This window comes from Hordeum vulgare, chromosome 1H (genome assembly GCF_904849725.1).
Source record: "Hordeum vulgare subsp. vulgare chromosome 1H, MorexV3_pseudomolecules_assembly, whole genome shotgun sequence".
NCBI classification, from domain to species: domain Eukaryota; kingdom Viridiplantae; phylum Streptophyta; class Magnoliopsida; order Poales; family Poaceae; genus Hordeum; species Hordeum vulgare.
Genome location: NC_058518.1, coordinates 378,973,747 through 379,001,413, shown reverse-complemented (window position 1 = coordinate 379,001,413; position 27,667 = coordinate 378,973,747). Strand labels below are relative to the sequence as shown.

Below are 27,667 nucleotides of genomic sequence, written 5' to 3'. Positions count from 1 at the left end.
TAGTCTATAGTGCCTTTGCCTTTGGACAAAGTTGTTTTATTGCTTGGAACTTTTTTGAAATATGTGGTTTGAATGTTTTGAAATCTACCATCTTCGATGCTGCAGCTCCATCGTTTGACGCCTCTTTCCGGTCTCCTTGGTGTCGTATTGGTGTTCGTAATGAGACATCGTGGATGGTGGCGCAACCGTGATCGTGCATGGGGTTGGGCGGTGGTTTAGCTGGTCACTTCGGTTGGGCGGTGGGTTTTGGAGTGCGGGAGAAATCCTTACCGGTTCGTCCGGCTCCGATGCGGTGACACCGACGGGTGCCATAATTCCTTCCTAGAGTGTGTCAGTGGTATCCATCCCCCACCTTCTTTCGTGTGTCGGGGGAAACCCTAAAACTCGTCCGGGCAGCAGCGTCGTCGATGTCGCATCCCTTCTTGGAGGGCACATGGCAGATCGGAGCCTCGGCCTGTGGTGGTTTGTTTCCGGAAGGCGCAACGGTGACGGGTCATCCACTCTTTGTCGAACTGTTGTTGTTGGCATTTGTTTTTTCAGGTTTGATGTACTGTTCACCTTAGCAATGTTTTTTTATCGTGTTAGTTGCTTTGGAAGACAAAGCGAGGGGATTTTTTTTTAAATCTACCATCTTATGGGCCCTGGCTGGCGTCGCACAGTTCATAATGCATGAACAGAAATGGCTTCTTGGGCCAGTTGGCTGCGCAATCCATTACCCACCTGTCGCGCTACATAGGCGTTCCTGATTTCGCTGACCTTTTTCCCCCACCAGAGCTCGACAGAACACCGCTCGCCACCGCCTTCGCCTTCGCCTCTGCTCTCGCAGCCTCGCGCTCGTGCTGGCAGCGGCAAACCCAACCCTCACAACGACACCTGCCCTTCGCCGTCCGCGAGATGATCCCCTTCAATTCCGCCGTCGCCGACGAGGTCCGCTCCCTCGTTCAGGGCGCCGACGACTCTACCGGTGACTCCATCTACCGCGAGCTCTGCCAGGTTACGAGATCCCCCCGTCCCCTCTCCTCCCTCCCCGAAGCGGCTTCGTTTCTCCCGACGCATGCCTCCTGGTGATCGATTCATGTTCTGCCCGTCTGGATCGAAGGATCCGCCCCGTGATGGATTCGTGCTTAGGAACGCTTCTATTCCAGAACCAATCTAGGGTTTTGCGGATTTAGCTGTCTTACACTCGTACTTTTGCCCGATTTTAACCTAAAATTTGGTTGGGATATCGTGAACACTTTTGATCGGTTCCATTTGGGTGCGTAAGTTTCCAAAATATGTGGCGAAATTCACTCCTATGCGCAATTTAAGCTTTAGGATAGATATACAGTGAACAAAATTCTTCTTAGTCCTTTCCTCTTTTTTTTTTTTTTTTCTTCTTCTAAGTCCGTTCGTTTAGATTTGGTGTTCACAGTGCATATTATGGTGAAGGGCACATTTTGTTGTTGTTAACACAAAGAGCCCCTTAAGAAGAATATAAGAGGTTTTCACACGGGGCTTGTTGTTAAGTTGCATCTGTTTGCGGCCCAATCGTTGGAAGAATAGTTTCAAATATCTTTGCTTATATTTCAATATAAGATCTTGTGAGATGTATTCTACACTCTTCGCGTACTGTTTAGACAATTGGTGCAGTGATGCAGCATTCAGCAACTTCCTGATTGAATCTTGAAAGATGTGCTGCCTTAGTAATTTCCTTACATTCATCTGATTCCAGCAAGTTTTACTTTGTCTGAACTTATGGATTATAGTCACCCTAATATGTTTTTTTGTTTCACTTTTGTTCAGTTAGCTGACTGCAGTCCCGATGGTTGCATTTTACTGCTTCAAGTTTGTTTGGATGAAGTACTGCTGAATGCCGGGGTGGCAAAAAACTCTCAATCGAAACAAGATCTTTTATCCACCGTTTTCAGATATTGTCTGGATAAACCATACTTCAGTACCTGTTTTTGTGAAGCACTGAGGACTATATCTGTCAGTGATGCTTTCCTCGAAACGTTGTCAAATGAACTTGATCTATCAAAAGCTGAGAGGGTTGGTATTGGACTTGCCCTGTCAGATTCTGAGAATATAGGCTTGAATCTGAAAGGTAAGTGTCCTGGAAAACAGAATTTGTTGGTCTGATCAATTTGTATAGGTACTTATTTGCACCTTATTTTTTTGTTTTGCAGGCCAAAGATTTTCAATTGCTCAAATCGAGGAGTTATGTAAAAATTCTGCACAGTCTATATCGAATGACCAAATTCATGATATTGTTGTGTTTCTTCACGAGACCGATGGCCTCTATAAGCATATGGATTCTTTTACTAACATTATCTCCCTATTCAAAGTCAAAGAGATGCCATTCCATGTCCCTGTCCTTGTTCAGGACAGCAACGTTCGGTCAGCTTCAAGGTTTGCAGAATTTTTCCAACTTGTGTTTTAGCATATCTTCTATGATGCTCTATTCATGTACATGTACTTACTCTTTTGTGCCTTACAGCCACATGGAGATGTACATCGGTAGCTTTGATGATGATTTTGATTCCCTTTTATCTGAAATTGGGAAGGAGATAAGCATGTCTGACATCATTACTGAATTGGGTTATGGATGTACTGCTGATACTGCACATTGTAAAGATATATTATCACTTTTTGAGCCTCTTGATGATTTGGGAATATCTAAGTTGCTTGGGGCTGTTGTTACTACTGCCGCTGGTCTTGGTGAGGCTCATAACACATATTCAACATTCATTTCGGCTTTTGGCAATAGCCAAACAAATGACTCGGTTCAGTCATCGGCATGGGATATCAATGTTCTCGTGGACTCAATCAATGAAATTGTGAGTTTCTTTTCGTTATATTTGCCTTTTATTTTCGTTCTTCCTTTTATAATGATCTAATAACCTGTTTATGGTTGCAAACTTGTAGACCCCAAGAACAAATTGGACCAGTGTAATGGAAAACCTGGACCATGAGGGTTTCAGTATCCCTGATGAAGGGGCTTTCCGTTTATTGATGTCTATATATTCTCGGGCTTGCAAGGTATGTACATGCGCTATAGTTCCTGGAACTGAATTAACTGAATTCCTGAGCTTGTAATTGACCAGTTCATTGAACCATACAGGATCCATTTCCACTTCATGCCATCTGTGGGTCACTGTGGAAGAATTTAGAAGGGCAATTATCATTCTTGAAACATGCAGTGGCTGCCCCAGCAGATACATTTACATTTAAACATTCTTCCAGGAAGCTGGTATTTTCTATATCCTGTCAGCTTGTCTTACTCGTAGTAAACATCATTTTTTTGGGGTCAAACATAGTAAGCTTCTTGCATTCCACATACTCCTAACCTTCTTTTAAAATCTTCCGTAGGCATTTCCAGACTTGGCTAATCACATCCAAGGCAATCAGGCTTGGTACTGCCTAGACCTTTTGGAGGTGTTATGCCAGCTTGCCGACCTTGGCTATGCAACATTAGTGCGTCCGCTGCTGGACTACCCACTCAGTCATTGTCCAGACGTCTTACTTCTTGGTGTTAGCCAAATCAATGTATATTTTCTGTTCCTAGAACCGCAGAACCTTTTTTTTTCTTTCCAAATACTGCATATTTCTCACTTACCTGGAAATTTATTCCTTGTTTGCAGACTGCATATAATCTCCTCCAGTATGAAGTATTGTCATGTGTATTCCCTGCTTTATTGAAGGACACTAAAAATACCAGTCTAATGAACTATCTCTGGCATCTCAACCCTTCCCTTACTCTCCGAGGATTTGTTGATGCCCATTCCGATATAATTTGTCTTTTGAGAACTGTTGATATATGTCAAGACCTAAAGGTAACACAACTTACGCCTATCTAATGCAGTGACTTTTAAGTTGCAACTGAGCAACATTATTATATTTTTGTATCTTTAGATTTGAATACCTGCTGTTGAGTTGCATGTATTTTCAATCAATCCATGCTAGGTAAATAGTGTTGTGTACTTAGTAATATGTTCTGGGTTTTATTGGACAGCATACTGACCCAAATAAAGATTAGTGATTTATTTAGAAGTAATTAGTGGCTGCTAAGCTACTTTAATGCTTAGAAAGGCAAACTCAACTGGCTAAAGGGATGAATTCTTAAGTTTGAACTAGGAAGCACAAACTGGACTATGTCTTTACCACATTTATGGGTCTGATTGCATACTTCTGTCATGTGTGGTGCCAGTAATGGATTATACTTGTTGAGACTTAGCCAGTCTTTGTTGAAGCGAATATCTTTGTCTATGGACCAATCTGGAAAGCTTAATATTCATGGAAGCAGGCAACTGTCTGCCGTTGACTTTTTGCTAATACAACAAAGGGATTTTATTTGTGGGACTGTATTTCAACTTCTACTTTGACATCAGTTGAATATATTTATATCATTATATTGCTTTCATGATTATAATGAATAGGCCATTCTGTTAGTTCTTGCTTCATCACCCTTTCACTTCCTATGAAACAGATCCTATCCGCTGTCCTTGATTCCACTCCTTTAGCATTTAGCATCAAACTTGCTACTGTTTCCTTTCGAAATGATCATAGCAATCTAGAGAAATGGATGATTGAGAAGTTCAGTGCACACAGAGAGGCTTTTATTGAGGTAATATACATGACTTTCCCTACACCACTACATGATCATGCAGATTGTACTTCTAAGTACTTTCAGTGTAGTTCGGTGTTGTGCTCTTTACTTTGCATGCTAACATTTTACACTCCCAGGAATGTGTTAAATTCTTGAAAGAAAGTGTGGTCAACACAACTCATGATGTTGCAGAGGGTGTCATCCAACAACCTCAAGCTACTATCATGACTATTTGCTGGGAATCATGTCCTTTATTTATAAAGGTTCTGACTATGCCCTGTTCATTCTGTGCCTGTTGTACATTATGGTGGTACCTTCTTTGCATGGATGTAAATATATGTACAAATGGCGTGTCATTGGCAGGTTCTTCAGTCTCACTCTGGACAGCTGTTGACTAACCAACTGGTGGATGAACTAAATAGAGTGGAAGCAGCGTATGAATCAAGGACTCAAGGTTCTCTTGGAAGGGACATTCCTACTTCCGAGGGAGGTTCTGATGACATTGAAGCACAGGCAAATATATATTTTCACCAGATGTTTTCTGAACAGATAAGCATTGATGCTATGATACAAATGCTTGCACGCTTCAAAGAGTCTAAAAACAAGAGGTGATTTCCATACTAGTTATGATCTATTCTCTGCTTAATTTGTTACCTGATCGACTCGTCTTGATAAAGTCTCAAGATGTGATAGGAAGAATCAATAGTAGGCATGACTTATACCTGCATCATCTGTTCCTTTCTTTCTCCTCTGGCCTAACTTGTTCATCTTGCCTAGATCCTTTTTCTTTTCTTTTCGAGATATGACCCTGTATGTTGTGTTGACCAATGTGCTATTGCAATTCTGCTCTTGTCATTGAGTTCTTTCACTGCATTCAGCTTCCCACCTGTCCGCAAGGGAGCCTGTGTCAGAAACAAAACTACCCCTTGTTATTGTAGTTGCTAATACCTTTTATTCACTTATGATACGAGGCAATCCTGTAAATTTGTTGGCTGAATTCCTTCTCAGTACAACCTCTCATTAGCATCTTTTGTACCTTCATTTTGTTCGTGATGCCTTTAGAATTTGAGTTATCTGTACTCTGTTTCTTCACCTACTGATCTTTGGATTCTTAATGTTATCAATGACCAGGGAGCTAGCAATTTTCAATTGCATGATCTCAAACTTGTTCGAAGAGTACAAGTTCTTCCCGAAGTATCCAGATACACAGCTTAAGCTAGCTGCTGTTCTTATGGGTAAGTGATCACTTTGCTTTGCTGAAGTTACCCAGATTCCAGATGCTGTGGGCATTACTATATTGTAATCAACTCAAAGTTTTCCATTATGTTGACTGGTGAACTTATATGTACACTACACTGTTAAATTGTTTGTCGGATATCTTCTGGTTTGAATTTATGGATGGTTTTTAGTGGAAGTGTTCATTGTTCTCTATGACCGCTACTTCCAAAGTTACGTAGTACTAGGAAGGTGGAACTGTAGTTATGAGTGGTAATTAAGATAGAGGATTCCAATTTTTTGTTCTGTTGTGGAATCTACTGAGTTTGACTTTGAAGTATAATATTTTTAGTATTTTTACAAGCAATCTGTGTAGTCCCCATGCCTCCCTATACCCCACCTTGTGTGGGAGCTTCTATGCACTGGGTCTGTCCTTTAATCTGTATAGTCCCTATGCATGCATTTGCTTGTACCTCTGGGCAATCTAAATGTTTTTTTTTTGCTAATTTGTGTGTAATTCACTCACTCATTTTTGAAAGTAATGGATGATACTGTTGTATTTAAATACTACACAATTGTATAGCAGGGTGTAAAATTTTGTTCTACCAAATTGTCAAGGCATGATATACTGCCGATTTGTTGTAATTTTGTTTGCTTTTCTGCTTGATGTGAAGCTTTTATATCTTCCCTGAAAAGAAGTTATGATTTACTGTGATATATTAGTTTTGATGTAGTTTCATGTTTGAAATAGGCTCTCTCATTAAACATCAACTTGTGGCTCACCTGGGACTTGGAGTTGCTCTACGTAGTGTTCTTGATGCCCTGCGTAAATCTATTGATTCAAAGGTTAGCTGTTATTACTCGAATCTTTATGTTGTCTCCATTATGGCAGTCAACTTTTATGTAACTTCTGGATTGTTGGTGTTGTGATGGTTGCAGATGTTTATGTTCGGTACGACAGCGCTCGAGCAGTTTATGGATCGTGTAATTGAGTGGCCGCAATACTGCAACCATATATTGCAGATCTCACATCTTCGTGGAACACATGCTGAATTAGTCTCTGCAATTGAGCTGGCACTTGCCAAGATATCATCAAGTCAAAACGAACCAAATATTGGCAACTTATTTTCTGTGGATCCGCATGGTTCTGGCTCACCATCTATCGGAAACACAGAGGTATACTTACATTGCATTTCAAGAAGTAAAGTCATGCTGGAAATCTTGTAACTGCTTGGATCATGAACTGCTTCTTGAGACATTATTTGACATTCTTTCTAAAATACAACAATTTATTTGGCATGCTAATTTGTGTACTAGTACCGACTTCCCTTATATGAAAGAGATGTCTGGCTTATGTAGGTTTCTGACGCATCATGGCAGTTCACCAATCCGACTCCAACACAGCTTGAACGGTCACCTTCTTCTTTTCCATTGCAACAGAGGTACCCGGGTTTTCTTGGGGAGAGGTCCAGAGGTTCTACAAACAGCGTCCAAGCTAAGAACATTCTATCTACCAGTCAACCTATTGCTTCAACACCTGGTGATTTTTCTATCGCTCCGAAGGTATTAGGGATCAAATTAACTTTCTTCATCTTTTGATGCTTGACAGATGTAGTAAATTTTCAATTTACATCTTGTATACCAAGGTTATCACAATGTGTCATTAACCTCTTGCAAATTATGATCAATTGTAGGTTAACACACCACCATCCTTACAAGCTTCTCCTCATCATTCTGCCACTATTCCAGTGTCTTCACAATCCACTAATTTTCTGAGGCCTAGAAATTCAGCTCCTTCAGGTTACTTATGGCTTACATATTAAAGTTTGATATTAACCAGAAATATGTTAGTAAATGTAGTAGTGATGGTTCATTGCTCTAGAATTTATAGCATGACTATAGTTCTATGATATTATTTTGTTAGGCACTCGATCTCCGTACACTACAGGATTTGGAGCCGCTTTAAATATTGAAACTCTTGTTGCTGCAGCAGAACGAAGAGATACGTCAGTTGAGGTTTGTTTAGTATTCCAAAGTAAACTTTACTACATTTGTACTCTAGGCTAAAGTTTTAGAGTGAGAACTGAAGTGGTATAGTAGGTGAGGCTATTTAGGCGTCTAGTGTAGTCCTATCACTTTATTTGAATATAGTCTCGATGAGTTAACAACTTAATTTAATTGTCTCTACCTCACATAGGCCCCTCCTTCTGAAGTTCAAGACAAGATTTTCTTCATGATCAACAATATTTCCACTTCTAATTTGGAAGCTAAGGCAAGGGAATTTAATGAGGTTTCTCAGGATCAGTATTATCCTTGGTTTGCGCAATACATGGTCATGAAAAGGTACTTCTGATTACCAACATACTTTTTTTATGCAACAACTTTCTACTTGTCAGATCCCAAAGTCATATGCAAAATTTTGCAGGGCAAGCATCGAACCGAATTTTCATGACTTGTATTTGAAGTTCTTCGACAAAGTTAACTCAAAAACGTTGAATAAGGAAATGGTGAAAGCTACATATGAGAACTGCAAGGTCTCGCATTACTTATGTATTCCTTTCTTGTATTTTTTTGAGGAATGTCTTCCTTTCTTGTTCTGCCAATCTTTAGTTAAAAACTTGAAATTGTGTTTCTGCAGGCTTTGTTGCAGTCGGATCTTATCAAATCAAGTTCCGAAGAGCGTTCGTTGCTAAAAAATCTGGGCAGTTGGCTAGGAAAGCTCACTATAGGAAGGAATCAAACATTACGAGCGAAGGAAATTGATCCCAAAATTCTTATAGTTGAGGTAGTACTTCGAAATTAGCCCATTTGGGTCCGTTCTTTATCGTAATGTTACCCAACCAGAGAGATATAGTATCGTTTTTGGACTTCCGTTTGTTCATTACTACAACTAATATTGAAGCCTCTGGATTTGCTGTTACTTTCAACAGCACAGTACTTGTTGCTATACTTTTGTTTTGGGTGCTGAATTTGGCATCTGTGTGAGTTGTTTGTATTGGTGAAATATTTCTATGTTCCAGTGATGCCATTTTGACTTTTATCTTGTGTCTGAGGCATGTAGACTTGTGTGGCACGTTTTGAGTTGTATAGATAAGGTTTCAGTCAAGCATTATATAGGTAAATATATATAACATTTCTTCTTGTGCTGACATTTCTCATTCTGATTTTTTTAAGGCATATGAAAGGGGGCTCATGATCGCAGTCATTCCATTCACTTCAAAGGTTCTGCTTTTTTATGTTAATCTGATTTAAAGGATCCTTTGTTTTGTGGTGATTATTGTTATGACCAGATGGTGCTTTACAGATTCTTGAACCTTGCCATTCAAGTATAGCATATCGTCCTCCAAACCCCTGGACAATGGGTATTCTTAGCCTACTTGCTGAGATCTATAATCTACCTAATCTCAAGATGAACCTGAAGTTTGACATTGAGGTTCTTGCTATTCTTCATTCTATTTTTTTTGGTCTTGTCGACATATCTGGTTTAGAATTGCGCAAGCTAATTGTGCTTATTTGAGGTTGTAGGTCTTGTTTAAGAACCTCAGTGTGGACATGAAAGATGTAAAACCATCTTCTCTTCTTAAAGATCGTACTCGCCAACTTGAAGGAAATCCGGATTTTTCTAATAAAGATGTCACTGCATCTCAAACAACAGTCGTAGCAGAGGTTTCCTCTGGTATGATCCCAGCAAAAAATGTTGTTGAAGTGCAACCAGAGTTAACTAGTACCTCACGGGCCACTAGCATCCCAAATATGTTAAACCAGGTTGATTTTGTGTGCACATAACTAATTAGTACTTATGATGTGGAAACCTTTTTGTTCTCTACTCATTTGGATACCTTTATTCTGCAGTATGCACCACCTCTTCGTCTTCCTCCAAACAGCATGGTTGAAGATGATAAGGTTGCTTTAATAATGCCCGATCAGGTTTCACCATCTCAAACGCCATCTCCATTACCTGCTCTGTTTACTCTTAGTCAGGTTTGCCCTTGTTTTTTTTTTAATTCCCAACTTTGCTTTTTCTGTACTCGACTTTGTTTTCTTATATGTTTTTTTACAGCTTATGGCAGCAATACCTCGCGCGGATATATATTTTAGAATTAATGAAAAGCTTAGTTCTCTTGGCTCACTGCAATATAGCAAGTATGTCTTTTACAAGACAAGTTAAGCTGACATTTCAGTTTATTTTACTGACGGTCTACTAACGCTCTTGATCATCATAGAATCATGGATGTTGCTTTGGATAAGGCTATTAAAGAAATTATAGGCCCTGTTATTCAAAGAAGTGTTACAATAGCTACCCGAACTACTAAGGAGCTTATTCTTAAGGTGAACGCCTGGACTATTAGCCATTTGTATTGCTGTAGTTGAAAGTTTCTGACATGCTGGCATATTTTTCCTGCAGGATTTAGCAATGGAATCTGATGACAGTGCGGTATCTCGCGCTGCACATTTGATGGTTGGCACGCTAGCTGGGAGTCTAGCTCATGTAACTTCTAAGGTATTTTTGCATAAGGCTCTTAGATGTAGTTTGCAGGCGTAGTTACAGTCCCAGCGCGTTGATTAGTGGGTTCATTTAGGTTTAGATTTGATGTATGATGCCATATTCAATTGTCCGTCTTCTGCTGACAGGAGCCTCTTCGTGTTGCTTTGTTGTCTCATCTTCGAAGTCTCATTCAGAACCTGAACAATAACAGTGAAACCACTGAGCAGATTGTTCATATTCTGATCAATGATAATCTAGATCTTGGATGTGCGCTAATAGAGACTGTTGCAACACGCAAGGTATCTCTTCATGTTTTATTAATTTTGCTTACATACCTGGCAATCATTGGCATTACTATTTCTATTTCTTGCTTCCGTAAATGTGTTGGGTAGTAGCCAATGGTATGGTGTTGCTTCACTTACTATGCTATCAGCCATTTTTGGACCTTTTAACTTTTGCTACCATAGGTATACGCTCAGCAGTATAGCAGAAAATATGGAATGTTCTGTTACAACATCACAACATCAATGAGAATCTTGCAGGCTGTTGAGATGATCGATGGAGAAATCAAGCAACCTTTTTCACAGCTAAGGAGGCAAAAGGAGTTGCTTGGTTCTGGATATTATGATGCTTTTCCTTACACTCAAGGTCTTGCACGTGTCCCGGATGCACTTCGTCCAAAGCCTACTGGCCATTTATGTGCTACCCAACAACGAGTGTATGAGGTGAAGTGACTGAGTGTAATTTTCTCTTTGTTCTACAAGCTTTGGTTCCTAGCACAATTGACTGTCTAAATCATGGTTAACTGTTGAATTTAGGACTTCATTGCTGTATGGCACAGCCAGAGTAGTCAAAATGCTGGAGCTACCACTTCTGCTACAGCCTTGACCACTGCCCCGGGCAATTCCAGTATACCTCGACTTTATAGCCCAAATTTAGTACAACCAGCAGATCTGGTTCCTGAAGAGTCAGATCATGGTACCACACAACTTCTAAGGTGACGACGAATACACCCATTGTTTGTCTGCTCTTATTGGAGCATCTTGTTTTCATGCATTAGATATCTTCTGTCTTCTGCAGTGTTTCCACACAAATTGGTACAAGTGACACTTTTGCCCAAGCCGGTGGAACTACTAGCATTGCATCTGTTTTCCACCCTATGTCATCTAATGACATTCCAGTGGGTGAACCAACAGCTGGAACTAAAGTAAGTGACTTCTACTCTTTTCTTTGCATGAATAAAGTACAGTGACGAATTGGAAGTTAATTTCCTCAACTTGTAAAACCCTGCTACCAGGATCTTGGCTCTATGATGCCTCTTTCACCTACGACTGCTGTTGACCGTATGGAATCTGTTTTCGCTGAACCTTTGAGTACTGACAACGGATTAGACAGATACCATCAAGTTGCACAGAAGGTAACGCTCATTGTTATATCTGAAGGTAGCTGTATCTGAACCCAGCTGCTGTACCATGGAGGAATGACATGGTCTATGGTAGCGTGTTACTACGTAAAGTAAACCTAGAAATGTTTGATTTCTTGCTGCATTGTTCAGGAAGTCCCTGCTAACTACTCCCTCCATTCCTAAATATAAGTATTTTAAGAGATTTCACTACGGACTACATACAGATGTATATAGACATACTTTAGGGTGCAGGTTCACTCATTTTGCTCCGTATGTAGTCCGCAATGAGATCTCTTAAAAGGCTTATATTTAGGAATGGAGGAAGTACGAAGCTTTGCATGTCAATTACCAAGCGGGGTTTATTGTCATTGATATATGCGTAGTCTTTACTCTGAATGCTGTCACTGAGTTAACTTGATTCTACCTCTTATTTTCAGCTTGAAGCCTTGATTGCCAATGATGGTAAAGATGTAGAAATTCAGGTTAGCGATACTGCTATGTCAGCATTTCCTTTGATGATTCATTTTTTGGTTCCCATTTCCTTCTTATATATTGTTAAACTGGATTTTAATTTAGTAACTGTGCTTTTCTTGACACAATGTGACCTTTATGTTGGGTTATTGTTCTGTTCAGTCTGTTATTGCAGAAGTTCCTGATATTTTACACAGATGTGTTAGGCGGGATGAAGCTGCATTATTGATTGCGCAAAAGGTTTGCCATCCTTTTCTCCTTCGTAATTATGTATCTATTCCTCTAGTTCTCAATTTCTTTTGTACCTGGTTATGTTTGTTCCAGGTTTTCAGAAGTTTGTATGAAAATGCATCAAAGAGTACTTATGTCACATGGCTTCTGGCAACTTTAGCTGCAATATGCGATGTTTGCAAACTTATTGTTAAAGAGATAACAAGCTGGGTATGTTTCTTCAGTCTTCACAGTAGACATTCCTTTTTATTGCCCACTTATAATATTTGGCAGAAGCTCTTTTAGCTCCTCTGTAAGATCAGATTCTGTTGATAAGAAGCACATTTACGTCGTTTGTTTTTCTGTTTTATGGTATATCCTGTACGCACATTGTATTTAAAATTGAACGAAGTTTTTTGTGTTGTACCTTTATTTATGTCATTTTGTGTTCCATTTTAAATTGACCTACATTTTCCTGCATATTGATATGCTATAATTGTGAAACAATATTTTGTATGGACATTTTTGTTATACTAAATTTCCTATTTATACTTATAGTACTGTTTGATTCTTGACTGGGCTGTTTATGTATGAAGATTTTTGTTTTTGTTGTATATAGCTGAGATTGATGCCTACTAGGATACTACTGTAGAACTCCTTTCCATGCATTTAGTTAGATATTGAGCGTCATGTTTCATATTTTTTTAAGAGAAGCTAAGTTCCATATGAGTTACTGGCAGATGTCTGATATATTGCATGCTGAGGCAACTGTCAGTTGTTATTTAAGAACATGCGTTGGAGGTCCATAAACTTGAATTAAGTTTCATTTTTCTGACTGGATAGATAGGAGTCTTGGCCTTTTTGATCTTCAGTTCTGGTCTTTTTTTGGGGAGTTTGGTTAGCACCATCCTTTGTAGATTTACTCCATTTTGGCAATCAGATACAATTGACACATTTTTGTGCAGATAATTCATTCTGAGGAAGAAAATAAGTTTAACCTCGACATAGTTACTGGACTAATTCGTTCTGAGATTCTTAATCTTGGGGATTATGATGTTCATCTAGCAAAGATCATTGATAGTGGAAGAAACAGTAAGTTGAAACATATATTTCTGTATTTGAATATTTAAGAAAGAAAAAAAGAAAAAGAAAAAATACTAGACAAATTTCCTTGGTCAACCTAGACAATGTGGAATGGCCCCTAAATTAAATATGGCTATCACCTGTTCACCTAAGCAGTAAGGACAAACATTGTTTATAAGGCGTCCCGCCTTGGACACTTAAGTGACAAGGCGCCCTGGAGCGCCTCGCAATTATGCCCGCTTTAGGCGCTTAGGCATCAAGGCAGTTGGTGCTCGCCTTAGGTTTACCGCCTTATAAACAATGAGCACAAGCTTATGTCCCTTCTAAATGAAATATTTGTATGCTATCTTGTACATCACTTTGTGTGATGCCATGATTACTGCTATGTAATATTGGTGATGGTATGTTGTCTTACTGAAGTTAACAGAAGGAAAGCAAGTAAATAAACTATCACAGTTTGACCTTTTTCAATCAATAATCTGTTTGCTGGATTATTCAACATGGGTTGCTTTGGTTGGTGTATGACTAGACCACCTTTGTAGAACAATAATTTCAAAAAAGAACAGTAATTATTAAATATAACTTTACCCATGCGATTTCACAAGCTCAAGTATTTTTACTGTTTAACAGAGTAAGCATAGGAATTTGGACCTTAGAATCTCTGGCATCTATTGTCACAAAGACGACTGTGTAGCATGCATCTAACAGAGATAATCACAAACATGAAAACTATCCTAGTCCTTCACTCTTCTCTTAGTCTTTTGAAACTAATAACCAACTGTAGTACTTGAATGATGAGTATTCACTGATTTGTTCAACATATTGCTCAAGGAAGTGTAATACATGCTTTTAAATGGGCATGCCAATAATATTAAAAAAGGATAATGTATTTCTACCCACACCCTAGCCTACCCCAACTTGTTTGGGACTAAAAGGCTTTGTTGTTGTTGTTGTTGTTGTTGTAATGTATTTCTACCCACACCCATGGTAAAGATGGAAGGATTAGATCATGAAACTCCAATCACTTGCTTAATTGTCATTTACCCTTGTTACAAAGAACTTTTGGTGCTGCAAAGGTATTACCATGGCAGCTTATAACGTACTCCCTCCGTTCCTAAATATAAGTCTTTTAAGCGATTTCACTAAGGGTCTACATACGGAGCAAAATGATTGAATGTACACTCTAAAGTATGTCTATATACATCCGTATGTAGTCTATTAGTAAAACCTCTAGAAAGACTTATATTTAGGAACGGAGGGAGTAGAAGGCACTGTCAATTGATAAAGGATGTGTGCATAAATATAAAAGCAAAATTTGTTTAAAAAAAGGCCGCCGCAATGCCAAACATGTAAGCCATACTACATGTTTAGGCATTCAGGAGTCTAATCTAATCTTTAAGCAATGCTATCCGCTACTTTGTAACTTTAGAGTATCATCTTCAAGTACTCGTGTCCTCACCTCCATCCACCAAATCTTCAGAGACTGCAACAGAGTTCGCTATATCACTTGTCCAGACATTGATTACCCAAGAACCCAATGGCGTTTCTGAGCTTTGTAATGTTGTTGATGCATTATCGAAGGTAGGCCATTTGTTTTTGCAATTGTTGTATACTTTTGGTCTAATCACCATGTATTTTGCTTATTCATAAGTGGTAATACGATCTGTGTTACAGCTTGCAATCAGGCCTGGTTCACCTGAATCATTGCAGCAGTTGATTGAGATTGCAAGGAGTCATTTCAAGAATGCTGCTAGCTTTGCTGCCATGAAGGATGACAAGGTTAGGCATGTGAGGGATAACAAGGTTTTGATGTTTATGCATGATCAAGTTTCTCTGTTCCTATAGGTATATGTTTTCTGACTTGATGATTAATTTCTGTCATTCGATTACAGGTTTTATCTGGTCGTCCTTCAATATATAAAGAAGAAAATGATTCTGCTTTTGCAGATGCTGTTAGTTTTCAAGACCAGGTAGGAAACACGACATCCTATTTTGTTGTACACCATGCATCATACATTTCACACAAGAATTTTATTATGAGGGTGTATTAACGATAAACATTAATGATACTATTTCAGTGTTTATCTGCGTATATTTGTATTGATAACTCCTTTTTCATTCCATTTTCCGTACTTTGTGTGGCAAAATTTCTGTTGTGTTATTTTACCCATGTACTGTTCAGTATAGTAATGATGCCATCTATCTAAGTGTTTGTGCAATAACATATATGCACTCAACACAATAACATTCCTATTTTTCATGCTGACATCAGATGTTATTGCCAGAAGAGTGCAACAAATGCAACTTACAGTATCACCTTTCACATATAAATTAATATGTTGATGACTTGATTTTTTTCTTTTTTTGAGAAAATGTAAAAGACTTTGCGTTTCATTTCATTGAAAAGATGGGAAGTACAATCCTCCTAAGAGGCTGGTTATACATGTACATCCCAGGATGTGGGCAGGACAACCCGTAGTCCTTGTGCCCCCAGCGAGTGCCCAACACTTGACCTCATCTCTGATCTGGCAGAGGGCTAAGGAACTGACTTGATTATTTTATCCAACCATACAGTCGTAATGCAAATTAAGCGTGTCTACGCATTTTATTTTATTTGCATTAGCGCATTATTTTTGTCTCTTAGTTGATTTGAATATACTCCAGCCATTTCTCTATATTGATGTATTGGAGTTTGAACATTGCAGAAAGCTAATTTGGTATTTGGTTCGTGTACAGGTCGCAGTTTTATTCTCGGACTGGTGTCACATATGTGATCATCCAACTTTGGGTGATTCAGCATATAGTCATTACATTGTGCAGTTGCAACAACATGGCTTGCTCAAGGGAGATGATTTGACTGACCGCTTCTTCCATACTCTCACGGTGATTCTTCTACCCAGTATCAAGTTTATACTGATCTCCATGATACGTGAGGTCTAATACTTAAAGTAACGCAGGAACTTGCGGTCACACATGCTGTTGTCTCTGAGCAAGTTATCGCTCCTGGTGGGATGTCTCAGCAGTCGGCCCAACAACTCCAGATTTCATATTTCTCAGTTGATTCATACTCAAAGCTTGTGACTTTAATGTTCAAGGTATGTTTAATGTTTTTCTTCCAAGGAAGGCTTGTTTTATTGCATTAATCATGCAAAAAATGATGCATAGTATTTCCTTGAACTCCAATTATCTCTCGTCAATAATCAATTGTAGGCCTTGCCAAGGCTTTGTGCGAGTCCTTTTGGTGTTCATCGCAGTCGCAATGTTTGCCTAAGGAGTCGCAATGCTTGCCTAAGGAGGGCAATGTTTAGGGGCGTGTTTGGTTGCTTGCATCGTTTTTTGCCCATTTGCATACTTGTCCTAGTTGGGCCTGGTTGAGCATATACACGCAAAAAACCAACATCTGCATGTTGATTGGTTGCTTGCATGTCCTCTTCCTGCATCATAGCGACGCCTCTACGCACTGCGTTTGGTTGCTTGCATTGTATGTGCTCACACAAGTGCACGCTGTTTGGTTACATCCAAGACAGTAGTGTGGTAACCTCCTCCTCGATATGGTGAGGTTACCAAAGGCACACATGAACTACTAACAAGTAAACTAGTAGCAACACATGAACTACTAACAAGTAAACTAGTAGCAACACAACGATCTTAAGAACAAATATAAGTGTTAACCACGCAGAACAAGTTTTAAACCAACATAGCAAGATAAGTTCTAAACGAAACCTAGGTCTTAACAACAGCTCAGGCGGTAGCGGCGGAGGCGTTGTCGTGCTCCTTGCACTTGGTGGCCACCTCCATGCCCTCGTCGTCGAAGACGATCACCTTCATGGTGTCGGGGGTCAACAACTTGAACGTCAGCATGTACCCGATCATGATATGGTGAACGGTGACGAAGGTGTCCCAACCCTGATCAAGGGTGACCCTGCCGTTCATCAACCTCACCGTCACCCTCCATGCGCAGCCGGTGTTCGTCTTCAGCTTGAACTCTGCAGGGATGGCGGGGAAGTGCTTCGTAAAGTCCAGGGGCAATGGCAGACTCTCCAGCTTTGGAGCAAGGATAACCTTGCAGAAGTGGCTTGGTCCCGACTCCTGATGGTAGTGGCTATAGTTCCTCCGCTTGGGGCTTGGGTGATCTTACACCGACTCTTCGACCAATGGAGGCATAGCCTCTTTGCCCTTCTCCAATGGTGGCACCACCTCTTTGCCCTTGTCCATCTGCATTATGAACAACACGTAGTTGAATGGTTAGCATTCATTCAGATCGGCCTATCGTTTGACCCACCTCACTAACCCCCTCTGTTTAACCACCTCTCCTCTTCCACCTCTTTGTTTCACCACTTCTCTGTTCCAACTCCAACCCCCTGGACAGCAGGCAAGATGGTGGTCAGGGCGCCGACGGTAGGCGATCGTGCAAGACCCATCGTTCTTGACGAAGATGACGAGGACGAAGAAGACGAGGAAGAATTGAAGATGACTACACCCCCCCCCCCCCCCCCCCCCCGGCGCTCGGCGCGACTCCAGGGTCGCCGCGGCTAGATAAGAAACCCTCAATCCCCACCCCGATGTAGTCGAAAAATAACCTATGAACCCTAGTAGTCGTCGATGCAGATCGATTGATGGCAATCCTACACCCCCGATGTGTTCAATCCCCTCCCTAACTCTTCAATCGATTGCTCTAATCTAATCTAGCCAGAGTCGAAAGGACTGAATGTACAGAGAGGACGAGGTCTTACCGCCATGGCCGATGCGCTCCGGTGGAGGTCTGCACTCGCTCTGGTGGTTGCCGCCGCCGTCTTGGATCGATTCGCAATAGAGCTCAGATTGTCGCCGTCGTTGCCGCAGTTGGTGTGAGTGGGGAAGAGGGGAGAGAGCGGTGAGGAAGGGAGGTGAGGGTAATTATTGATCGACGCGTCTGGAAACAACGCGACATCTCGAGACCGCACCCACGCGTGCAACCGGCCACACCCACGTGCCTAGGGTTGCACCGCGCGGGTCTGGCTCCACAAAAACGGCCGATTTGAGAGTTCCTCTGGATGTAGGCCCAGAGGTGCTTTAGTCTTCGTGCTATGCAGGCCCAACAGTGAATGCGGGTAACCAAACGGGCCTTTTTCTTCCCGCGCGGGCCTGGCTGAGGTATATGCGACCAACCAAACACGCCCTAGACAAACTAAACTGGTTGTTTGTGATAAACCGCAGATATAGGCCTTCAATATAAGTAGGTTGATAGACATAGCGAGCACTTTCAGTCAAGATAGGTCAAGTTTTGGGAAAGCTGCAAGTAATCCTTTGATCCTTCTTTGAGACATGTGAACAATTCAACATAAAAGGAAATGTTAACATACATTAAACTATGTGGCCAAGTGTCGATGCAGTACCTGTTGACTGCACGCCCAAGATATTTTTGGTTCATCTGCTGATAGCTTGTCACAGTAACTTTACTTACTGTTCTTTTTACAATCTTCAGTATGGCGTGGATTTAGGACCAAACAAAGGCAGCCTTCTTCCGAAGGTCAGTGTTTACCCTTTAGCTCTTTAGGGAATTTGAGCCTACTAAGGGGCCTATTCGCTAAAAGATTTTCTTTTCACCGCTCCGCAGATTCTCTCCATAACAACTAGGATCATTCAGAAAGATGCTGAAGAAAAGAAAGTTTCTTTCAACCCTCGGCCATATTTTAGATTATTTATAAATTTGCTAAGTGAGCTTAGCACTGCTGACCTTCATGATGGTGCTAGTTTTCAGGTATATGCTATGTATATTTAACTTCTTTGCGCAAATTATATATGTTTAGCATAATATCAGATTTGCATGGCTTGCTTGCACTATGTTTTCCTGACAATGGATTTATGCACCAGGTTTTGACTGCATTTGCAAATGCTTTCCATGTGCTTCAACCCTTGAGAGTTCCTGCATGGAGGTTTGCCATCTCGTCAATTTTCTTAATATTTGTGATTGCCTTCTATGTTTTTTCTTTCATGCTTCATGGGGCACAAAATAGTGTTCTCCTTCCAATACCTAGTGTTGCAACTGAAGCTCTCAAATATATAATCTCAAAAGCCATCTATGTATGCTCTTTTCCACAAATTGATAAACATCCATGCTTGCTGAAAACAATGAGTTGTTAGGTGTAAATATATTTGGGTGTAAAGGTGGGTCTTGTCCTAGAATCATCTGATCCTTGTTCACCTTATTATTTTGTTTTGACATATATATGAATTTGACCATCACCATGCCATTCAAACTTCCCCATGGTCTCAATTCGATTAGAATATGAGGAATCAGGCCCCTTGCAACAATTTTTTTGAGGTACCAACCATCTTATTAAGGCGATTACCGACAGGCTCTAAATTGATTCAAGATCTGTAAATTGTGTAAGAAAAAAAAAGGTTATGACAATTAAATGATAAAATGTTCAAAATTGTTGTTATATGCATGATAATCTTTCTCTCCCTAAGTATGAATCCCATCCCTGTATCTTTTATCAAAAATATTGAAGTTATGAAATTAGCCTGTTAGTTTTTTTAAAATAATTGAAGTACTCCCTCCGATCCATGTACTTTTGTTACTTGCCAACTAAATGCTTTTTCCACTGTAGTTTTGCTTGGCTTGAATTGGTAAGCCATAGAAGCTTCATGCCGAAGTTATTGCTGTGCAATTCACAAAAGGGCTGGCCATTCTTCCAGAGGCTGCTTGGTGATTTGTTCAAATTTATGGAACCATATCTAAGAAACGCTGAGCTGGGACAGCCCGTAAGTTCTATCCCCGCACCTTCGGTTGCAGCTGTCTTATATACAGTATGTGTTGCACTTTGATGTACTCTGTACCTTTTCTTTTTTGTAGATTCAGCTTTTATACAAAGGAACTTTGAGAGTGCTGCTTGTTCTACTCCATGACTTCCCTGAGTTCCTCTGTGACTACCACTTCAGTTTCTGTGATGTGATTCCCCCAAGCTGCATTCAAATGCGTAATGTTATTCTTAGTGCTTTTCCACGCAATATGAGACTTCCTGACCCCTCTACTCCTAATCTGAAGGTATTTACTGACTGCTAGAACATGCTACCTACAAACTACCCCTTGGTTTTGTATTTTTTAATGAGCTCCAGCTGTTTCTTGTAATACAGATTGACCTGCTAGCTGAAATTTCAGTAGCTCCAAGAATCATGTCTGATGTGGAAGGTGCTTTGAAGGCAAAGCAAATGAAGACCCAGGTTGACGAGTACCTCAAGGTAAATCATGCCTGCATTCTCTGATGTAACGGCGGCTTGCAGTCTAGACAATTCTTTAAGCTGGTTTGAGTCATTCATATAGTATATTGTTTAAACCTTTAAAAGAAATGGTATACATAATGTTTGTTCTTTCTCTCATTTGCATTCTTGCAGAGACCAGAAGGTTCGTCCTTATTAACTGATTTGAAGCAGAAGTTATTGCTGCCTCCAAATGAAGCGAACGTTGCTGGGACTCGTTATAATGTTCCCTTAATTAATTCTCTTATCGTCTATGTTGGCATCCAGGTCAGTTTCTATATGTTTGCGTGCGATTGGTTTTTCCATTACAATGTTAGAAATGCTTTTTATACCCTAATATTGCGTCCAAATATAGATACCATCATTTTTTATCAGCATTTTTTCATAGTATTTCAGCATTGGTTGACATAGGTTTGGAGTGTATTTAGTCTTCTGTTTGTGTGTTTTCAGACATATAGCAAGTTTATGACTGGTTTGGTTTGTGCCCAATTTTAGGATCTGAAAAACAGCCAAATTAGCTGCCCATGTTTCTTTTGTCAAGTTTGGGTTCAGAAATAGTTACAAAAACTACTTTCCAAACTTTTCTCGCTGAACCGAACGGCAACCTGTTTTTTTCCGAAGTGACCAAACTTTGGCTCTCGGTGGCATTAAACCAAACAGCCATGTCATGTTTTGAATCTGCATTGACCCTATGGGTCTCTACAGTTACAGTATGAAGTACCTTTATCTCTACCTTCTTTGCTTGTTATTGATCACTTTTCTTGGCATGCATGAACACTCTATAATGGTGTCTAAATTGTAAATGTAGGCTGTGCAACAATTGCAGCATAACAAGGCGAATGCATCAGCATCAGCGCAGCAAATGAACCAAAGTCCTCAGGTGGATGTTTTTCAGATTGAAACAGCCACTGAGGTCTTCAGAAATCTTATAGTGAATATGGATACCGAAGGCCGCTACCTCCTCCTGAACGCGATTGCTAACCAGCTACGCTATCCAAACAATCATACTCACTACTTCTCCTTCATCATTTTGTACTTGTTTGCTGAGGCAACACAGGTAACTTGATGAGTTCCCTCTTTTCGGGTTTCATGGTTTTGGTGTGATACCCATATGCATCTATGAAATACCTTCCTCCTGACATCGTCCAATTGAAACTTGCAACTTGCAGGATATTGTACAGGAGCAGATAACAAGAGTTCTTTTAGAGCGCCTAATAGTTAATCGTCCTCATCCCTGGGGATTACTTATTACTTTCATTGAGCTCATAAAGGTATGCTGCCATGACCACTTGAATTTTTTTTTGTCATGGAATAGGTCTAACACAGGGCTGCCTTCTGTAGAATCCACGCTATAGCTTTTGGGCTCGATCCTTTACACGCTGTGCGCCGGAGATTGAGAGGCTGTTTGAGTCTGTTGCAAGGTCTTGTGGAGGTAAAGCAGCGGAAGAGGGAGTTCTTGCTGATGGTGGCCATTAGAGAATGTTTTATGCATACTGTGAGCTGTTTGTATTATGAGTGTTAGGATTCTTTGGGACAGGCTGTTTTTGTGCAGTTTTGCTGTAAATTTTTGTGAACTCGCTCTTGTCATGTCGAGCACTTCAGGTTTACAGGGTAATATTTGTATCTAGCGGTAGTATGCATGTCAGCCGATATATAATGCTGTTCTGAAGGGTGACCATTCTCAGTGAGATAATTGTGACATACAAAGGTTTTTACCTGAGACATCCTGTCTAGTACTCGAACTTGAGTTCCATGAATATTTAGGGTGTTAAGTATGCCAAAGCTTGTCGGCCGGCTGGATCCCACAACCATGTGTACCCGGACTGGCAGTTGATATCCCAGGTCTGAAATGTCGTGCCAGAACAGAAACATCTATAGCAGATCATGCAAACCGGGTCATCCTGTAAAATGACCGCTGGTTTGTGGGATAGATCTCGTAAACCTGGTCTAAATTGATCTCCAAAATTGTTTGGGCAATGCTACGTCGGCCGATGGGTGATAAGTTTTTTTTGCAACAAGAGTGATGTTACAGAAGGCTCTTTGCAACAACTAGCTTGATGCAACCATTTGAGCACAGCTCTTTGCAACAACCAAGCTTGGTGCAATCACTCGAGCATGTGCTTTTTTATCTTCTGCAACAAATGACTTATTACAAAAGAAAATCATAATATAAATCTTGTTGTAGAATTTTTATTTTTTATCTTTTGCAACAAAAAACTTAATGTAGAATATAAAATAACCGATTATAAAATCCTTATGTAATAGGGGTTATGTTGCAGAAATTTTTGCAACAAAGAACTTATTACAGAAAGTTAAGTCATAGAGGACATGCGTCATGCATGGGAAGCAGCCGACAAAACGACGTGATCCATCCGGTGATTAGAAGAGTTTTCCAATTTTTTGGGGTTCCTCCATTTGCTAGCCAGTTTCATCCATAAGATTTCACCCTCCTATTACAACATCCTCTATTCTTGCTGGGAGGAAAATATCAGCCCAAACGCTTCCCTCGCATGTGGCGCCACGACCTTCTCAACTCTATTTCAGGCAAATCTCGTTGTAGCCCCGCCGAATTCGAGTTATCGCCGCTGTCACTCGTGAGTTGCTGCCGCCATCGCCGTGAGGCTGTTGGAGCTCAAATTCATCTCTCGTGGGCCGTGCAAGGTCCGCCATGGATGTGGTTGGTGCCTCCGTGCCAGGAGCTCCGCCATGGATGCAACGCAACGCAACACATCCACGAAGGACTAGTCTCACTCGGGGTAGATCTTCACGAAGTAGGCGATCTCCCTGTCCTTACAAACTTCTTGGTTCAACTTCACAGGAAGTTGAAGGCTCCCAAGCGACACCCAACCAATCTCCAAAAGGTAATATATATGGTAGTATGATTAACTCCTTGCTCTTGTGCTTTAAAAGATAGTCTTCTCAACACTATTTCACTCTCTCATAGATTTGGCTTGGGTAGAAGAGATTGATTGGGTGGAAATCCACTTGGGGAGGCTAGAAATCAAGATTCATGGTAGGAATAGAATATCTTGATCTCAACACATGAGTAGGTGGCTCTCTCTCAGAAAATGGATGGAGTGTTGGTTCGTTTTGAGTGCTTCCTCTTCAAATGAGAGGCTGGTGGAGGGGTATATATAGGCATCTCAAAAAATCCAGCCGTTACAACATTATTGCCCAACTCGGTGAAACCGAAGTAAAAACTCGGTTGCACCGACTAGTACAAAATGTGGCAACTTTAGGCTTTTCGGTGAGGCCGATATATAAATCTCGGCGGGTCGATTTCTGGTTGACCTAGGCAGTTACCCAAACTCGGTGGCATTGATTTGCAAAACTTAGAGATTCCAATTTTAGCAAATGGCTATCTAGGGAGTTAGTCACTCTTTTTCGTTTAGACCGAAACCATAGTTGGTGGTACCGAGATCTTAGGGTTTGGCATAGGATCTCTCTAGGGTAAAACTCGGTATGGCCGATTTGGAAATATTGGTGGCAATGAATTTGTGTGTTTGGTTTTGGACAGAATATTTATGGGAGAATTTCATGAGTATTTTTGGTGGCTAATCTCTAAGCACTTGAGCAACGAGATCATCATAGACACCTCATCCCCTTTTAATAGTTTTGGCTTTCCTATGGATTGAAATGTGATTTCTCACACAATATAAAATGTAGAGTTTTGAAGCTTGTTTCCATTCATTGAACTTTTCATGAAATATAGTAGATAGAATCATTAGTCCAATGACATATATGTTGTTATTGATTACCAAAACCACCCACGGAGAAGTTGTGCTTTCAATCTCCCCCTTTTTGGTAATTGATGACAACATATAGATCAAATCTTCGACATAAAATATAATGAATGAATAGCATCATCACTTTGATAAGTATGTCATAAGCAAGAGCTCCCCTAAATTTGTGCATTATTTTAAATTTGCGTTTGAATTATTTTAAATGTTTGCACAATCGATTAGGATCATGGGTCACTCTTCCATGTCACATACATCTTGGTGGTGCACATAAATGGTATGAATGAATTACAATGCACGTAACACCAATAATGAGTGAATGATCATCACATAGTTATCTCAAAGATAGGAAATAGTATCACCAAACATTAAGCGTATGATCAATCACAACAAGGTTTAAGATATCGAAAAGAATAAACCAAATGTTTTGATAAACCAGAGAGAGCAACCAAAAAGCAACACTCTCTCTTCAAGCCCTATGATCTATACACTTCCCCCCTTTGGCAACAAGTTACCAAAAAGTTCAAAGGAATAGAGCTAAGCGTCTCTCTGGGCACGGTCTCCTCCGGTAGCTGTTGAAGAAGTCGACAAGAAAGCGTCGGCGAAGGCTTCAACTGGTGTCCTTTGAGGTGGTGGTGTAGACTCTGGAGGTGTAGGAGCTGATGGAGCTGATGCTGGAGCTGATGAAGATGGTCTCGTCTCTAGAACACGCACTACAGAAGATCTGGCGTGTTTCCTGAACTGAGTGGAAGTCTAGAGTGGAGGACTATCATCATCGTCACTGGAGCTGGGAGGAGGCACTGCATCTACCTCCTGCTTCAATTGGTTGAGTGTGGTAGTCAGCTCAGTCACCTTGATATCCAGGTCATGAAACTTCGTTTCCAGAATCCTCTCAAGGCTCTTATGATTCAACAAAATGTCTTTGATATTCTTCTCCATCCCTTGGATGGTGCTGATAAGAAACGCCATTTTCTCACCTTTCGACCTTAACAATGGACCACTAATGCCCGTGTCTGTGTAACGCCCAAGATGCGGTCCTATCCTTATTTTGGCGCTAGGGCCTCAACAGGGATAGAAACACATCTCGTCGTTTCGCAAGAATGGATACGTTACAAGTACATGTACTAAAAATATGAGTATAAAGAGTTGGCTTACACTCACCACAAGCTACATCAGAGTCACATCAGTACAATACATACAATCATGATGAAGAAGAGCAGAGTCCGACTACAGACGAAAACAAACGATAAAAGAATGACGTCCATCCTTGCTATCCCAGGTTGTCGGCCTGGAACCCATCCAAGATCGATGATGAAAAAGAAGAAACTTCAAATGAACAATCAACGCGCTCGCGTCAAGTAACCCTTTACCTGTACCTGCAGCTGGTGTTGTAGTAATCTATGAGTCACAGGGGACTCATCAATCTCATTTTCAAAGGTATTAAGACTATCAAAGCTTAATGGGTGAGGTATGGTTAAGTGGTGAGGCTGCAGCAAGCGACTAAGCATTTATATAGAGTGGCTAACTTACGAATACAAGAATAAAAGAGGGGGATGATCTACGCATAGCAGACATGAAACTATTAATGATCAAATGAATGATCTTAAACACCTACTTACGTCAGACATAACCCCACCGTGTCCTCGATCGGAGACGGAGCTCACGAAAGAGACAATCACGGTTACGCACTCAGTTGGCAAGTTTTAATTAAATTAACTTCAAGTTATCTAGAATCGGATGTTAAACAAAGTTTCCACGTTGCCACATAACCGCGTGCACGGCTTTCCGAAAGATTTAACCCTGCAAGGGTGCTCCAACTAGTCCATCACAAACTACCACACGCTGCGACGGAATGACCTCGATCAGGGAAACCCGTGATCTCCTCGGGTTCCTATTGGAAAACCTCAACCTCGAGATAACCCAAAGCATCCTTGGAATCCCTCGCACAAGACGCTCGAGAAAGGTAAAACAAGTCCAACAAGGCCGTCCGGCATGTCGATGATCCCGATAGGAGCCACGTATCTCGTTTTCAGGACACGACGGATAAGCGAAGCGTACGGTGGCCTGATAGACATCACCCGAGTTGCCTCGGGTTGGCCCCACATGGTGCTCTGTTTTGGACCAGCACCATCATCACTAGCCCTCCCTATATTATGTTGAATTACTCCTCGAGTTCATGACGCCCTATGTTTTTCAGTATTAACAAAATTATTATGTTGGGCAAATATAGTACCAATGTTGGGCCTTGCCAGATGAGCTTTATCCCAAAACTAGAATCTAGGGGTCCCCATAACAACCCCAATCATGTTAGGAGCGCTCATTTATGGAACATAACACCGGTAGTCGAAACTAAGGCAACAAAGGTGAAACAAAAAACCAGGCTAGAAAGGCGAGCCTTCCACCTTTTATCAAGTATATATGTGCATTAAATTAAATAGCATTTAATATGGTGATATAACAAGGAACCCATGTTATCACATGGAAGCACCTGCACCTACAACTAGCAACGCTAACACATGGTTAAGCAAGCAGTAACATAGCCAAACAGTGGTTTGCTAGGTTGTAGATAGGTTGAAGGTTTTCATGGCAATGTTGGGGGCTGATATTTAACAGGTGGTAGGCAGCGAGACATAGCGATAGATACAAAACAACTAGCATGGCAATGATAGTAATGATATCTGGGGAAATGATCATCTTGCCTGGGATCCCGCTTGGAAGAAGAATGACTCTGTGAAGCAGACGAACCGACGTAGTCGAACGGGTCCTCACATTCCGACACACTTGCGGAACTCTATCGAGATGAAGCAAACCGGAAACAAGAATCAACACAGGATATTCACCATGGCACATGCACGACACGATGCATATGATGCATGAACGGTTTTAAATATGCAGGCATGGCATGGCAATTCACAGAGTCAAATACTACACATTAAGGGAAGCTCAATATGCAAGAAACTCCACATTTAATTATTTAGTTCACTCTTGTTTATTAACACGACAATTTAAAATATTGTTAACAAAGCAAGGGATGAAGCACAAATAATCTACCTATCTAGGCATTTTAAATGAGACCGGAAACGACATATACCATCTCCGAAATGACCTCATCGTTAGATTCTAAATATATCCAGATTTGTCCTAATCACATTTTTGTTTGTTAAACGGCAAAAAAAATTGGTTCACGTGAAACTACACGTCGTTCTGGTCCATTTACATATATGGCTCAT

The 27,667-nt window shown here is 40.6% G+C and overlaps 1 protein-coding gene across 1 annotated transcript; it reads left to right on the top strand.

Annotated features, from left to right (window-relative positions):
* The first annotated feature begins 744 nt into the window (after window positions 1–744).
* LOC123438675 (CCR4-NOT transcription complex subunit 1-like) lies at window positions 745–22,417 on the top strand. The gene is made up of 51 exons (XM_045115795.1): window positions 745–993; window positions 1,783–2,083; window positions 2,166–2,388; window positions 2,477–2,816; window positions 2,905–3,018; window positions 3,101–3,229; window positions 3,349–3,525; window positions 3,621–3,812; window positions 4,466–4,603; window positions 4,723–4,848; window positions 4,949–5,193; window positions 5,717–5,820; window positions 6,552–6,646; window positions 6,740–6,976; window positions 7,160–7,363; window positions 7,495–7,600; window positions 7,725–7,816; window positions 7,998–8,143; window positions 8,226–8,334; window positions 8,439–8,585; window positions 8,975–9,022; window positions 9,105–9,233; window positions 9,326–9,565; window positions 9,653–9,781; window positions 9,861–9,943; window positions 10,024–10,129; window positions 10,206–10,301; window positions 10,433–10,585; window positions 10,829–11,011; window positions 11,105–11,283; window positions 11,367–11,493; window positions 11,584–11,703; window positions 12,129–12,173; window positions 12,325–12,402; window positions 12,487–12,603; window positions 13,338–13,464; window positions 14,936–15,036; window positions 15,130–15,234; window positions 15,348–15,425; window positions 16,192–16,338; window positions 16,413–16,550; window positions 18,920–18,964; window positions 19,052–19,195; window positions 19,309–19,370; window positions 20,049–20,202; window positions 20,294–20,485; window positions 20,575–20,679; window positions 20,833–20,964; window positions 21,506–21,754; window positions 21,867–21,968; window positions 22,039–22,417. Exons 1-51 carry the CDS (start codon window positions 895–897, stop codon window positions 22,171–22,173), a joined length of 7,173 nt encoding a protein of 2,390 aa, XP_044971730.1. The 5' UTR covers window positions 745–894; the 3' UTR covers window positions 22,174–22,417.
* The last annotated feature ends 5,250 nt before the right edge of the window (window positions 22,418–27,667 follow it).

Bases quoted from the DNA above. Each gene is read 5' to 3' on its own strand.
- LOC123438675 (XM_045115795.1), top strand. From the start codon at position 895: ATGATCCCCTTCAATTCCGCCGTCGCCGACGAGGTCCGCTCCCTCGTT. The intron at 2,084-2,165 runs GTAAGTGTCCTG...TTTGTTTTGCAG, and splicing joins TATAGGCTTGAATCTGAAAG to GCCAAAGATTTTCAATTGCT. The intron at 16,339-16,412 runs GTGATTCTTCTA...AAAGTAACGCAG, and splicing joins GCTTCTTCCATACTCTCACG to GAACTTGCGGTCACACATGC.